At 40.2% G+C, this 15,116-nt stretch overlaps 1 protein-coding gene and 1 long non-coding RNA gene across 10 annotated transcripts in view; one reads left to right on the forward strand and one right to left on the reverse strand.

The window, feature by feature from the left end:
- LOC310747943 overlaps positions 1-603 on the forward strand; it is a 109,310-nt gene extending 108,707 nt beyond the window's left edge. The window contains exon 4 of the long non-coding RNA XR_014541039.1: positions 521-603. This is a non-coding gene — a long non-coding RNA (uncharacterized lncRNA). The remainder of the gene's footprint in view (positions 1-520) is intronic.
- Positions 1-15,116, reverse strand: part of THSD7B (thrombospondin type 1 domain containing 7B) — a 511,659-nt gene that overhangs the window by 10,560 nt on the left and 485,983 nt on the right. For all 9 annotated transcript variants that reach the window (XM_083581788.1, XM_083581787.1, XM_083581784.1 and 6 more), the window contains 5 exons: positions 12,516-12,657; positions 10,566-10,681; positions 9,421-9,538; positions 2,001-2,146; positions 582-741 (listed from right to left, as the gene is read on the reverse strand). In XM_083581788.1, the coding sequence (XP_083437914.1) occupies positions 582-741; positions 2,001-2,146; positions 9,421-9,538; positions 10,566-10,681; positions 12,516-12,657 (682 nt within the window). The remainder of the gene's footprint in view (positions 1-581; positions 742-2,000; positions 2,147-9,420; positions 9,539-10,565; positions 10,682-12,515; positions 12,658-15,116) is intronic.

Genomic DNA, 15,116 nt, shown 5'->3' on the forward strand with positions numbered 1-15,116 from the left:
TAGATTTGTATGCCCATATGACTCACTTGTATGCTAGGCACACATTCAGTAAAGCTGAACCATGTAGAACGAAGGTGTGCATGTTCCCAATAGAAGCCTGGGAAGAATCATAGAGAGAACTACAATATTGCTCTAGCTTTGCATAGAATTCTTAAGAACTGTAGGATTGTGAATGCCTTTCTTAATGTGATGGAACTCTAATTAGAACAGGTTTTACAGTATATTATAAATGGGAGAGCATCAATTATGAAAGGGCAATATGTGAAATCAAGAATATTTACTTTGGCTTAAAGGCCAGTCTCTTAAGGGACTAAGACTGCAATCTTATGCACACTTAACTGGGAACAAGCCCCATTGAACACAATGAGATTGTCTTGGAAATCAAAATGGACTCTGTGTGACTTGCTCCAGAGGAGTCATGTTTAGGATTGGAGATCAAGGAAGCTCAGAGTAGGCTGCAGATACGCATATTATTAGGCTGCAAATATGAATCAAATTATAGTGTCATATTGTCTTGCAGAACATGACTATCTGTGTGTGCACCATTGCAAGGGCAAAACAAAGTCCTCCACAGAGTTTACCTGGGCAAGGCACAGAACACGGAAGCTGCAATGCACCATCTTTAGATGGAAGCTCTCCACACAACGAACTTTCCGCTTGTTTAGATGTTGCCGATAAAGAGCCATCATGTATCATACATGTGAGGTCCCGTACTTGGAATCCGTCCCCGCACTGTCCACCCTAAGAGAAATAATGGAAGTTTATGGTACTAAAATAGCTCTTACTACATTAATAATGAATGCTAAGTATACTGTATAGATCCTGTCTCCTGGAAGCATCCCAGAGCATTTGTAAAGTGAGCAGATTATGTCCAGATGGAAGATGTGGCCTTTCCTATTTCCAGCATTTGCCTGCAGTCCACACAACTGAGAGAGATTTGTTAGGTTACCAAAGAATGTGTATCCAGTGCACTCTGAGCATCAGATCTTCAGAAAGTGTCACTTCACTGGAAGCAAGGACAAAGACAAATCCTCTTTGAACTTCTGGAAGACCTAGATGAACTAAAAACCTAGCTCCATACATTGCTCTATGTGCTAATAAAATTATATGCGGGAGGAAGGGGCTTTGTTCATTTCTCAGAAGAGATGTTAATGGTGACAATTTTATACCTGTCTTTTAAGCATATATCACAACTTTCTCTCTGCCATAGTTTCCCCTGTGCATCATCCAATTATTTTGACATGAAGAAAGCAAAGCAGACCCCATCCTCTCCCACATGAAAAAAGTTGAGTGTGGAAAATCAGTTTAAAGTTAAGGCAATATATTGGATCAAATGTTTCAGAAGAAGCAGGATCTAAGAGATATAAATGGGGAGGGGGTGGAGAAACACATGAGGCAAGTCAGTGCAAGCTGAATGTGGCATGAAGGCAGAGAGGGCATGCAGGCTGCTGGTGCTGACAAAGCAGAGGTACATATTTTTGAGGCTCCACAACTCACGTCAGCGTTTACATTTTCAGACCATTAAAAAAAAATAATCACCCCAAGGAGAAAAGTCACACTCAGCACTTCATGCAATGGCTTTAAACTATACTGTTTCAAGGCCTTTTGAGGTACTGAGACAGACTACATAGTGTTCTTAGTGCAAAAGTCAATTTCCTTCGTGGCAGAATTCACTGAAATTAAATCATGCTTTGATCTAGGGTTGCTGCTATAAAAAAGATCTATGACACTCATCCCAGTGCTATTAGAAATGTATGTTCCTTTGGCATTTGCTATTAAATTAGTTTTTAATCAGCTGCTTACTAGCATTTATGATGAATTCGCCACAATTTGATAGGAATTTCCTCCTGTTTTCAGGAATATTAAAATGGCATAGCTCTCTAACCTTAAAAGCATATATTCAGTTGTCTTATAGTTTTGCAGCATGTGGAGAACAGCTATGCACTTTTTCTACTGGCAATGCTAGGAGATCTTCCTATAAGCCAGCACGCAACAGATACCTTGACTTTGCACGGGGACCACTCGCCAATAACCCAGCTGTAGCAGGGCTTTACAACACAGCTTCTGTACTGGGTGAGCTCAGTTGGGCAGGGTCTTCCTTCTCCTTGTGCTTTTAGAATTATATATCTGGTACGTAGCATCTGACCTAAACAAGAAAAGAGGGTTATTCTTAAACTGATCATACACTGTATTAGAGAAGTTCTCAGAGTTGCCTGCAGTGGCTCAAATCACATAGGAACTCTGTCCCTTGCAACCTCTGTTGCTGGGAGAATTACTGGGGAAGCAAAGGCACTTACAAAATTCTCTCCCTGACTCACCACTCCTAAGAGGTTCCAGCTGCCACTCTGCCTATGAATCACCATGTAAGGGCTGGCTTTTTCATCTTCTAACAGAGAATAAGAAGCCTTACTGCACATCAAGCTGTGGATCATGCATGTCCCAATGTCATACTCAAGAGTATTTAGCACAACACACACACACACACACAATTCCTTATGCACTTTAATGGAAGTGAAACCTCTACAGTTGGACTAGATGATCCTTGTGGTCCGTTCCAACTCTACAGTTCTATTTTCTATGTGCATTTCCTTTGGAGCAGAAGGATGGAAGAATACCCCCTCCCTCCACGCTAATGGGGAACCACTGCAAGAAGGCAAAGTCCTGGGCCTGCAGAACATTGCTGGAGCTATAATACCAATGGTGTTGTTATACTAATGAGAGCATATGAACATTCAGTGTCTGAAGACTGTAATAGGATGTTTCTTGCATACGTCTCTGGCAGTTCTGCCCTCTCCTTCCCTTAATGAGAGCCTCTGTTGGTTACTCAACTTGATAAAGACAGAAAGCCTGCCAGTTTAACACAGTCTTCCGAATTACACGGCTACCATTCAGGAAACTCTTTCCATTTCAATAACAAGCTGTCTTCTAATTGGAATAGTGTAAGAGAAAACATTTCTTCTCTGGGTCGTCCTCTGTGCCTGGGCAGCAGAGGATTAAAAAATGAGATAGCTGATACTTTAATGAATGGCATTCAGCACTATTATTCCAGAAATGGTAACCTAATTTCTTTTTCTATTCACCGAGTTAGGGATATTTCACTGAAAATAAATAGGTTCTTAATGGAAATTGTAAAAGTGGTTATGGACAGTAATGGCCATTACAATGCTTGCAATTTTTCAGCAACAATAAATGTAATTTGGTCGTAAAACTCAAACTTCATCTGGAGCGGGGGAAAAGAGGCAGTGGAAACATATGGCAATTGTTACTGTGAAACACAGCACTGCCATAATTATTAATTTTGGGGAATATTCCCCTCTACATCATTATTTTGAGATTTAATGAAGTCTATCACATATACAAAGAAATATTCACCAGAAAGTATGCTAAGATATGTTTTAAAATAAATATATGATTAACCTAAAATATAAACAAGGGGGTGACTAAACAAGTTCACCAGCACTACTTTATATTCTGCATTTATATACTTTGCAAGCCATCATTTTCATTAAGGTTAATTATGAAAGGGGAAATGAGCTTAATAATAAGGATTTTTTTGCTTCTGCAATACTTCATTATGATCCACCTTATCTTTATTGATTAACTTGCCATAGAAGAACATGAAAGCAGCACAATATGCTAGTTTGTCATCAGTTCTATTAAGCCTTTGCCTAAAGAGATGGAACTTAAAAATGAGTTTAATTAAGGAAACAGCGAAGCATTTCTATCAGCTGCTACTAATTAACAACACATAGCAGGCATGCTTGGGTGAAGAAAACATGTATCTATCACTATTAAAAACAGATTCATTTATATTGCAAACTGCCCTGTGATCCTCGAATGAAGGGTGGTATATAGAAATCTAATAATTAGCAGCAGCAGCAACTGCATAGGTAATAACTCAGACAACAGGGCATTTCATTATGTGCATTCTGATATAGGTTGAAGTCCATGGTTTCCCGTTTCCATTTCTTTTCCCTTTTATTAGTGTGATTTTACGACTCATTCTTTTAAAAGTCTGCAATTTTTTTTAAAAAAAAGTCATTTTAATTGGATTCTTCTGGGAAATTACATGTGGAGTTTGAATGGAAATGCTGCCACAGAACTGAACAAGTTAAGTGGCAGTTTTCAATCTTTGGTAAAGGATTCTTTCTAATGATGGTTACAATTTTGCATATTACTTGGCTTCAGTGGAATTTATGCAGCCTAACCATACATGGGATAATAGCCAATATTATTATTTTACTCATAGGTTTAGAGTTTTCTCAGGAGCCTTGGTGTTCCACCAGTTTCCTTAGAAATTGACAAAGAACCCCAGCATTTTATACTCAAAACTGTCTTTTAAGTTAAGTCTATTGAGGCAAGATATTGAAAAACTGTTTGAAATTAATGAAGTCCTTTGCTTTTATCCATGCTGTGATTTGCATATCCTTATGGCAAATTGGGAAAAAATACATAGTTTTAAAATTGGAAATGTTCACTTCCGGGGGGGAAAAACATTCTTCTAACAACAACTGCAACCATCCTATTTGCTAATATGCTAGGGACTCCCTTCTGTCAATCATATTCAAAGTCCATCTTGCCTAGTATTCTGCTTACAGTAGTGGAGAGCTGGCTGCCCTGGGAAGATCATATCTGGAACATTAAGAATCAACTTGTAGCTACCATGGAAAATAGACAATGACTGATCAGCTGTCCCACATGAACTTGCCTTATCCATTACTAAAACCATCTAAGCTACTTGACGTCACCACATCTTGTGAATATGAATTCTACAACTTATGTGTTGAGTAAAACATTCCTCATCGCAGTAATTTGGTTCCATCTGCAAACACCTCTGATTTTGCATAATTTGTGAATGAGTTAAACAGCACAAGCAGAATCCTTCTAGTAGGAAAACAATAACTCCACTGCCCAAATGCCTTTTGGGATGGTGGTGACCCCTCATTCCCATAGCACGGTCAGAAGTAAAAGACACAGTAGTAGAGTTCTGCCATTCCATCAACAGTAACTACTGCCAGTGGCAGAACACCAACAGCACAAGAAGGAAAAATGGGTTCAAGGAATGGGTGGGGAAGACTGGTTCTTAGTTGGAACAGAGATCAGATTTGCTACTGATGTTGCCATAGCGTTACACTTGCAAAAGAGGTAGCATTTTAGAACACCTTCAGTGAGATCAACAGAGTGCCCAAAATAACTGCCCTGCCACCATTGCCTTCACTGTCCCCTCCAAAAGAATTCTGGCCACCACAGTATACAATCAAGGTACAGAATGTGGAGTATACAAAGACTGAAATAAGGAAGTTAGATCTCATATATTAATATATGTGACACTGGGCTGTATCACTGGGTTGTATCCAATGCATAACACTATGGACTCATCCATACTTTTGCTTGTCCCATGCCTAGAAAGCACATCCAAGTGGTTTTCTGCTCTTTAGCTCTAAATCAGAACAAACAGCAATTTGCAGGGGGGGGATGAATTGTTGTTTGTTCCAACTGAGCACTAAAGAGTGGTTTTCTTCAGGGGAAAACAGTGGGACAAGGGAAGTTGTCACTTAATTAAGGTTATTGATTATAGGTTATATATTGCACTGGCAGAATATTGTTGTGCAATACAGTGGTACCTCGGGCTAAGAACTTAATTCGTTCTGAAGGTCCGTTCTTAACCTGAAACTGTTCTTAACCTGAGGTACCACTTTAGTTAATGGGGCATTCCGCTGCTGCCATGCTGCGCTGCACGATTTCTGTTCTCATCCTGAAGCAAAGTTCTTAACCCAAGGTACTATTTCTGGGTTAGCAGAATCTGTAACTTGAAGTGTCTATAACCCGAGGTACCACTGTACAACAAGAACCAGCATCTGCTGGTGTAACTGTTGCACTGGATTTCTTTGTTGTGTGACCCTTAAACTCTGCCAGCACAAGGCCTCTTGCCCTGTGATGCCATGTCTAGAAAACTAGGATCACATGAATGGAAACATGGTGAGGGGTCACTTTGCATGAACAGCAAGCCCCACAGGCAAGGGCCAAGTGGCTTAGATCCTGTGGAGAAACAATAACATTATGAAGTTAAAGTTATAAATTCATTTGTAAGGATGTTGTTCCAATGTAGAAAACTGGCAGATTGGCAGTTTTTGGTGTGCAACTGAAACTTGTTCCTTTGTTTGTTTGTTTTGTTTTGTTTTGTTTTCTTTGCTATCAGTTTGGCACTGCTTTGCAGTGATGGGAGCCCTGGCATAAGCACTTGATGGCGTAGTGGGCTCATGAGATCACCTTGTGTGCCAAAGCCTTTGGGATCCCTAGCTGCACCACCACCTGAAATATTTCCCTAAGAGCTATTTTTGATCAGAAAAAAACCCTCACAGGTTCGCCCTGTTCTTCTTGGGTTTGTCTCTTCTCTGCCATCATCTTTCTGTACATACTATAAATAAATCATTACACAATGAAAGCAGTGAGTGACTCAGGTTTAAAAGGAGTTTTCTGAAAGAGACAGCCTCCCATGGGATTATCTGTGTATGTGGAATCTATAAGTTCAGTTTATGTTCACCACTACTCTGCTGCTCTTCCTATAGTAACATCTAGTGGCAGCAGGAACCGGGGGGGGGGGGGGAGGGAAATGTTTTCCTTCTTTCTGACTATTCTCAGCACTGAAACCTGTTGCCTCAACCTTGGTTTGAAATAAAGGCTCTCTTTGGACACATCACCAGCACTAGAAATGTGGAGCAATTGTAAAGACTCTAAACTACTATGTCCTAAACATTGACCTTTGAAAATTGTAATTTTGTGTTGGAGGGAGAAATTGCAAATAAAAAACATTAAAAGAATCACAATATGTGGAGGTGGGGAGCCCTAATATTTGAACTGGTTTAAGTGCCCAGTGTAGCTGCACTTCCTGCTTTTATATTAAATAAACAAACTATACCAAAACATGGGCACATTTGGGACATTATATCAGGGCATTATCGACCTGCAAGACTTAGATTCAGATGCATTAAGAATCTGGAGGATGTTTTCATATATTCAAACATAGAAACTAGTAATATTGATATGGGCAAGTATTTTTCTTCCTGTGCCCAAGAAGCAAATTAGGCTTCTTGCTACCAGTAGTATGGTGTATATTATTGTATGCCTCAAGAAATTGCCACATGCAGGAACGAAAAGACCATCAGGCCATTGAGAATTGTTTATAGTTTGTTTATTGCATTTATATCCCATCTTATCTCCAAGGAGATCAAGGTGGTGTGCATAGTCCTCTTCCTTCTCCTACAACACCACAACAACCCTGTGAGGTAGGTGATGCTGAGAAGCAGTGACTGGCCCAAAGTCAGCCAGTGAGCTTCATGGCTGAGTGGGGGTTTGAATCTTGGTCTCCCAGGCCCTAGTCCAACAATCTGTTGCAGAACAATATAATATGATTGCTGAAGTTCTGCATGTAAACTCCTAACTATGCATAGAAATTAATCTCCTCGGAATCCCACATGGAACTATAATGCTTGTCTGTGGTTAAAAAATGCCAATCCAGAACAACCTGCATTTACACCTAGAAAGTCTACATCTATTATCCTCCACAGCTGAAGTCAAAAAGTTTTCAATGTTTTAAAGGCAGCAGTAGTTTGAGGGTCTTGCTGAGTTCTCCTCAAATGGAACAACTGACCAGCTGCCTCAGTATTCCTGTGGAATTCCTGTGGACTTTTTCAACAATGTTTTAATTTTGAGTTAATTACCTTATAGTCATTTGAAATGCACATTTTGCATTTGCATTGTTAAAACATTGGGCTACATGTAGCGCTAAGGAGATTGTTCCATCAGCACAAGCTGTTTTGTGTTCCGAATGAATGATTCCCCCCTTCTATTCTGAGGGTTCTCCCAGCCCTCCGAAGCAGATTTTGGGGGTGAGCTATGAAGGAGAGGACAGAAGGAAGTCACATTGTGCCATAGTTGTCAACTCTTCCCTTTTTTAAAGGGAAATTCCCTTATTCTGAATAGGATTCCTCGCAAGAAAAGGGAAAAGTTGACAGCTATGCATTTTGCTGGTGTGAATTGCTGATATGCCTTTTACACCAATGCTTATATGAATAAATATTCATCTAACAGTATTACAATGAGTAAAAAACACACACTGAGAGCTAATGGTATCCACAGAACAATGTACAGCTACAGCAACATCTCATATTTTACTTTAAATGGGCTGCATAGAACTGGGCTGGATACACACACACACACACACACACACACACACACACACACACTTCTGTTGGTCGAAAGCTATAGAAAGAAATCAAAACGTTTTACCACCAGTCACGGAAAACACCTCCCACCTGTAGTGCAGCAACAGCAGCAAACCATATTTTGTGTACTGTTCCACAACATAAAGCCTGAACTGAAAACAACTGGAGCAGTCCCATGGGCCACTAAAATATATCACCATGATATAAACTTTATACCATAGTTTGTGAAATGATGTATATGGCAGAGGTGCTGTGGGCATTGGTGTTGATAACAGAAACTGAATATGGCTATCTTTCATTTTCCAAAAGTGCTTATTCCAATTTATTTCCATTGTGCTTCTTGAAGAGGAAAAAAAAGTCTCACACCAAGTCTGATTTGGGCAACAGACTTGCAGATGTAATGAAAAATCCCAGCTTCACATCTGCAGCAAGACTCAATTACATATTGCCCCTGCTTAAAGAGGGGACACATGATATCAAATGCACCACTGCCTATATTACAGTGGTACCTCGGGTTAAGTACTTAATTCGTTCCGGAGGTCTGTTCTTAACCTGAAACTGTTCTTAACCTGAAGCACCACTTTAGCTAATGGGGCCTCCTGCTGCCGCCGTGCTGCCGGAGCACAATTTCTGTTCTCATCCTGAAGCAAAGTTCTTAACCCGAGGTACTATTTCTGGGTTAGCGGAGTCTGTAACCTGAAGCGTATGTAACCTGAAGTGTATGTAACCCAAGATACCACTGTATTATGCACAAGATATGGTAGCTCTTCATTTATGTATTGGCATCATCTGAAAATCCTTATGACTTTTGGAGAGAGGATGAGGAAGTCTGTCCATTGTCTGCCTCAGAGTAACGTCCACCTGAATGAGTGAGGCTGCTGCTAAGGTCATCTAACTTTGTAGCCGACATGCTGTATTCCGGGAATCGCCCTCCAGTAAGCTCTAGAGACCTCACCACTGATAAGGTCTGCAGTCCCTTACTTCACACCCTCTGCAGGAAAAGGACTGTCACTAAGAGAGCACATGTGAAAGAAAATCACCTTCCTCTCAGCCCCTTCTTCCAGCCTGTCTCTGGATCTAAGCCTATGTAATTTCATAACCTTGTGATCAGAAATGGAGCATTTATTATTGATGGTGTGCTTTATAGAATATTTCTATTCTAAGAAACGTAGATAGAACATTGACGGGCGGTTACCTGCAAGGCCACACGTATGTGAACATTCTGACCAGGCGGACCACTCAGAGAACTGGCAGCTGACGACGCATTCCACAAGGCAGTCAACAACCATTTGTGCAGGGGTTTCCAAATTTAGCTGTAAGCAAACAGAGAGTGAGTTACTTGTCACCGGTGGCTGGGAAGGAATGAAAAATGCTTCTAGCTTTTAGCAAGCCAACACCCATCTAAATGAACGAAGGTGGCTTGCTTGGGTACGCCACCCCCCTCATAGGTGTTCCAGTTATGCCGCTAACTGCACCTGGACTGTGTGGTCACAATGTAGAAACACCCTTGCTGTGCAATCCTATACATGTCTACTAAGAAGTAAGCCCCATGGACTTCCAATGGGGCCGATTCCCAGGTGGTCACAGCAGGATTATAGAATTGTAGATTTGGAAGGGGTCACCAGGGTCATCTAGCCCCTCCCCCCAGTGCAGGAAACGTTCCCAACATGGGGCTCAAACCCACAACCCTGAGCCCCATAGAGTCCCATGCTCTATCGACTGAGCTACTAAGAGTGGGAAAACTGTGGCCTTCCAGATGTTGTTGGGCTTTGGTTCTCATCCATCCCAGCCAATATGGTTAATGAACAGTGATGAGGAGAGTTGCAGTCGAGCAACATCCCCTATCCTGGCTTTACAGCCTTGTACTGTATAACTTGTGTGTGTGGTGTATCCACCTTGCACATTGCTTTCAAAGACAAGGACAATAACAGTGGCAAAAACTTTGAAGACCACTTGCTAGTCACTCCTGCATCTAATGAAAAGAACAAGAAAAAAAGCCAATTGTGTAACACGGGTGTAGGCTTAAAAATTTTCCAGGTTTTGCCCTAAGTGTGTCTTTCTTGGGTTTCGGATTCTGAATTCTTCATTCCTACATAGGCTACAATGGACTGCAATGAAACCATATCTAGAAGATTCAGAATACCGAGCTGCATGGTAACCAGACAGCAGCAAGAGGAATAAATAATTACAAAGAAAATTTCAACTCATTTAATGAGACAGATGAGATTTTTTAAAAACCAAGCTTTGCTGGAAAGCCAGATTCTGTCCTACATGGCACAAGTCCTACATGGCACAGCCTACTGATGCACACCTGCACTAGTGGTATACATGAAACCTCACCTGCTCACAGTAGGTCATAGCCACGACTTTCCCATCACTCCGAACACAGCTCAGAAGGCGATTCCTAATCCCTTGTCCACAGGTTGCATTTTCATTTAGCTGGCATGTGCTCCAGTCTATAAGAAACGTCAGCATTTAGTTATGCCATCAACTGTTGGAGAAATCTTTAATTTCTAAGCTTGATGAAACTATATTTGCTTGATAGGAGCATATAGAAGTCAAGGAAAGAGGTTATTATTATCATTATTATTATTATTATTATTATTATTATTATTATTATTAAATTATGCCTAGTCACCTATGGGCAATCTGAAGTGCCCCTGAAAAATAACATTCCCCCTGAGTATACTGCTAATTGTCCAGCGGTGATAAAATGTAGGATTTAAAAGCAGTCCATGCATTATCAAGTTCTAGACTGTCCCCTGGATAATAAAGTTATAACCATTTTCTGAAGTGTTACTGCTTCAAAGCAAAGCTTGTCACAACCTCCAATTGAATTTTGTCTGACAAAGCAAGCCATGTTTCATTCTAAAAAATAAAGTGCTTTTGAAACATTAATGTCTTCTTCAAGCCAGTGTAAACAATTTAAAGAGGCTGTTGATCTTTACTGTATCATTCTGCAAAGGTAATGTTGAAAATGACTATAAATCATAAGTAATTGGAAGTCTCTTCCATCTTCAAAGTGTAAGTAAAAAGATTATTCACCAAGGTGTTGTGCTTTTGCCTCTCAATGCTCTTTAAAATGTTCAGTTTGTATGGATGGATGTGTTTTCCATGCTGGTTACCAGAATATGAAAATCAAGACATATTCTTTCCTATTGCCTTTTGAAGAATTTTCTAAACATACACACAACTTCATAGCTAACTTCTCACCAAATTAGATGTAAAACTCTTGCATATGTTGCATTCCCCATTCATTTCAATGGAAGAAAGTTGTCTATATACACCTTATTTTGCGTGCACAGAGATTACCCAATGTTACAATGAATGGAAAAATCTAGTACTGGCTTTTGATTCTGCACTCTATGTATGGGAGTAGGTTTTGCACTAGGACATCAAGTTTTTCTTCTGCTGAATTTATCAAGAGGTGATGGTTTCATTTGCTTCTATGCTGTTACATGCCTATCTCTATGGAGAGAGTGCACCAAAGTGATACACAGCAATGATCCTAAGGTAAATGCTACTGAAATATAATGTTTTGTAAAAGCCCTAATGGAACACTTTCCCCATTTTTTTTTGAATCACCAGCAACATCCTTATTTAATGGTCAAAGTTGGACATTTGAATTTTGCCTCTGCATAAACCTTTATAACCCACTTAGGACTCTCCCCCCCCCCCAAAAAAGAAAACTTAAACAAAAATACTCCTATTTTATTTTGTCTGCAGTTCTTACTTCAGGACAAAAACTCGACAAGCTTTGTGGGGACTTAGCCTGCTATTTCCACCCATACCACGGTCTTGAACCACATCAATGCCCTCGACAGCTGCTATTTAGAGACACTTGCACATACAAATATACATAATATGTTAACATAATATGTTATTTTGAACTCAGTAGGACTTATCTTTAAGTAAACATGCATGGCATTGGGCTGTAAGGAGACAGTAACTGAAAACACAGGTAAAAACAGAATTGTAGCTAACGACTTTTAAATGCAGGCAAGCTTCTAAATGTTTCCTGGACACATGCATATATTTTTAATTGGTGTTTTTTTCCATAAAGTGTGTTTCAGGGTCCAAAGTACTTTGTTTTTCCAAAGCTTCAAAAAACTAACATCTAAATAAAGGTGGTAGACAATCTATATGCCTCGCCGAAAAGCAAGGACTTGGCATAAGTCACCTAACCAGCCTTAGGGTCTCTAATGCTCAACCACTTTGCCATCACCTCTCTCCACTTCAGATACAGGCATAGCACTAAATGCTGTTCCAGCAAAAGTGAAGGGTTCTTACCTGTTAAATTGTAGTGAAACTGAAAACAATTTTGATTCAGGACACACGGTCGCATCTGTGAACCATCAGGGCAGGTCTTGGGATTTAAAGGAGACCTCAGTACATGCCGAGTCCGTGTTTGCATTATATTGGGGTCACATGGCTAGGGGGGAAAGTGTTAAGATAAAGATTACCTATATGTTAAAAGATGTGTATTTGAATTTCTGTTAGCAGATCTTGAGTGATTTCCTAAGTAGAGGGAAAGGACTGTGTTATACCTGCTTGTGAACAGAAATAGTCAATGAGATATTCTCTTGTACTCCCCATCAAATCTGCTCATCAAATTCTCTAGCAATGGGGAAAAAAATGCTACTTCTGTTCTCTTTCATCAACTTTCCATGCTATACTAGAGAAGGACTGGAATTCCTGATGGTATTAGATCAGGCACCCCCAAACTTGACCCTCCACATGTTTTGGGGCTACAACTCCCATCATCCCTAGCTAACAGGACCAGTGGTCAGAGATGATGGGAATTGTAGTCCCAAAACATCTGGAGGGCCAAGTTTGGGGATGCCTGTATTAGATGGTGTCTGCCTCAGAAAACATCTCCCATCATTCTCAAAAATCAGTAAGAAGTAACATTTCTATAAAAGGCAGACAGCAATAGAACACACATATTTTTTTAAAAAAAGAAATAACAGCCTTTTAGTGTAAAAGAAAATTGGATGTAGATTTATTGAAAAGTAATGTGTGTTAGAAGTTGCAAATATGTTCCAACCCGATCAGCAGGAAGACGATAGACTCAAATCAAGTTCCATTGACCACTGACCCTGTTAAACAAATCAAATTCATTCTCTCAATGCATGTCCCTACTTTTTCTAGCAATGAATAAATGTAAGCAAAGAACCATTAGATTGGAAGGAGCCAAAACTCTAGCTATTACAACCATTACCATTACAATGACACACTTTTCCTACTAAGTAAATGAGACCATGTAAAATGAGGAACTAGTAAACCTCCCCAGTTAAGGCTTTCTTCAGGAGATGAACCAAGAAAGAGAAACTGAGACATGAAACTGAGACATGGCTGTGGTTGAGAGAAGGCTGGCAGACTGAACATGTCATACTGTTACTGATTTAATGTACATAAAGTTCAACTACTAGTTTCTTAAACTCATAAATAGATGAATATTGCAAGCAGAGAGCTATGGGTGTCAGACTATATGTGGCGCCCTTGGGATTGTGGCTTGGATGAAATGGGAATAATCCAGTTCTTTTTGTTACCTTGAGAGAGGGTATGTGCCCATGTGGAGAAGGTGTAAATGCTACAAATGTTTCTTAGCCAGCCACATCGGAGGAAGGCCAGCTAAAGTTTCCTGATGTGGTTTAACAACCAGCTACTTTGCAGATTCAGAACAGGTGCAGTGCACCTACCTAAGACTAACCTATCTCATTAAATGGCACTCTCTTCAACAAAAGCAGCAACCCTAACACACTGAAAAAGAAGTTAAGATGCATCAAACACAGTCAGAATTGCTTCCAAGCAACCTGTACAGAATTGCTGCTTCCTGCTGCTACTATTGCAATCAAACATGCCAAGAAATGGAGAAGAATAATTCAACTTTGTTATTGCTGTCTACAAAATATTAAGCTGATTGTCCTGTTAAACATGGTTATGCCTCAGAGTACCTTGCTGTAGGATGAGACATTTTGCAAATGACCCCTTGACTGGCCATGAGAGATCCTGCCTGTCGGCTGGGGTAAGAAGATGAGGAATGCAACATGTCCCTGTCTGCCCCAGGACACAATTGCATGGGGACCTCTGAGCAGCGGCCAAGTGAATAGGCAGCAACTCCAGTAGTTCAATAGCTTCAGAAGCTCATAAAGGGCAATTATGTCAGCATACACTTGTAAGTGTCTTAACCCACTACACTCCATCATGATGGTAGTGACACTGGGGCTAATGGGGGTTACTTAAGTGATTAAGAATGGCAGAATTATGCCATAAAATAGTGGCAAATTCTAGACCATTTGACATCAGTAGCAGCACTGTTATTGATTCCAAGTGAAGTGAAATGAGACAAGCAATGAAGAGTAGAGCAGGGGAGAGATGCTTCTAAATACTGAAATAAAATCCACATAAAAAGTTTAGTTAGATAGCCTTCATTATATTTAACTGATGGTAATGAGCTTGTGCCTACTCACTGGGTGGGGAGAAAAGAAATCAAAGGACTTTTTTTTTAAGTGCCATGAGCTGGGCAAGTACTGTAACAAGAACAACACAAATCCTCTCTCCCCCACCCCCCAAATATTGAGGATTCTTTCAGCAACGTCCTTCCATAAATCACATTGAGGGTTCTATTTTTCCTATTTAAAAGCTCATTAACTACAGAGGCAGAAGTGTTATTTTTATTTTTTTAAAGAGCACATGCTTTTATTGCCTTGTAGCTGTCATCGAAGGCAGAACTTGAGAAGAAGAGACAGGCAGAGTCAGAGGATGAGAACAGACTCATTTTTCCTCCTGAATATTCAGCTGAAGGCTTGAGCCATTACAGCTCAGAAGTTAAATTCTGCTGTGGCTTTAGCCCAATATACTTCTGGCACGGCTCCAGCTGACTGCAGT

Source organism: Podarcis filfolensis (genome assembly GCF_964270895.1).
Source record: "Podarcis filfolensis genome assembly, chromosome: 1".
Lineage (NCBI taxonomy): Eukaryota > Metazoa > Chordata > Lepidosauria > Squamata > Lacertidae > Podarcis > Podarcis filfolensis.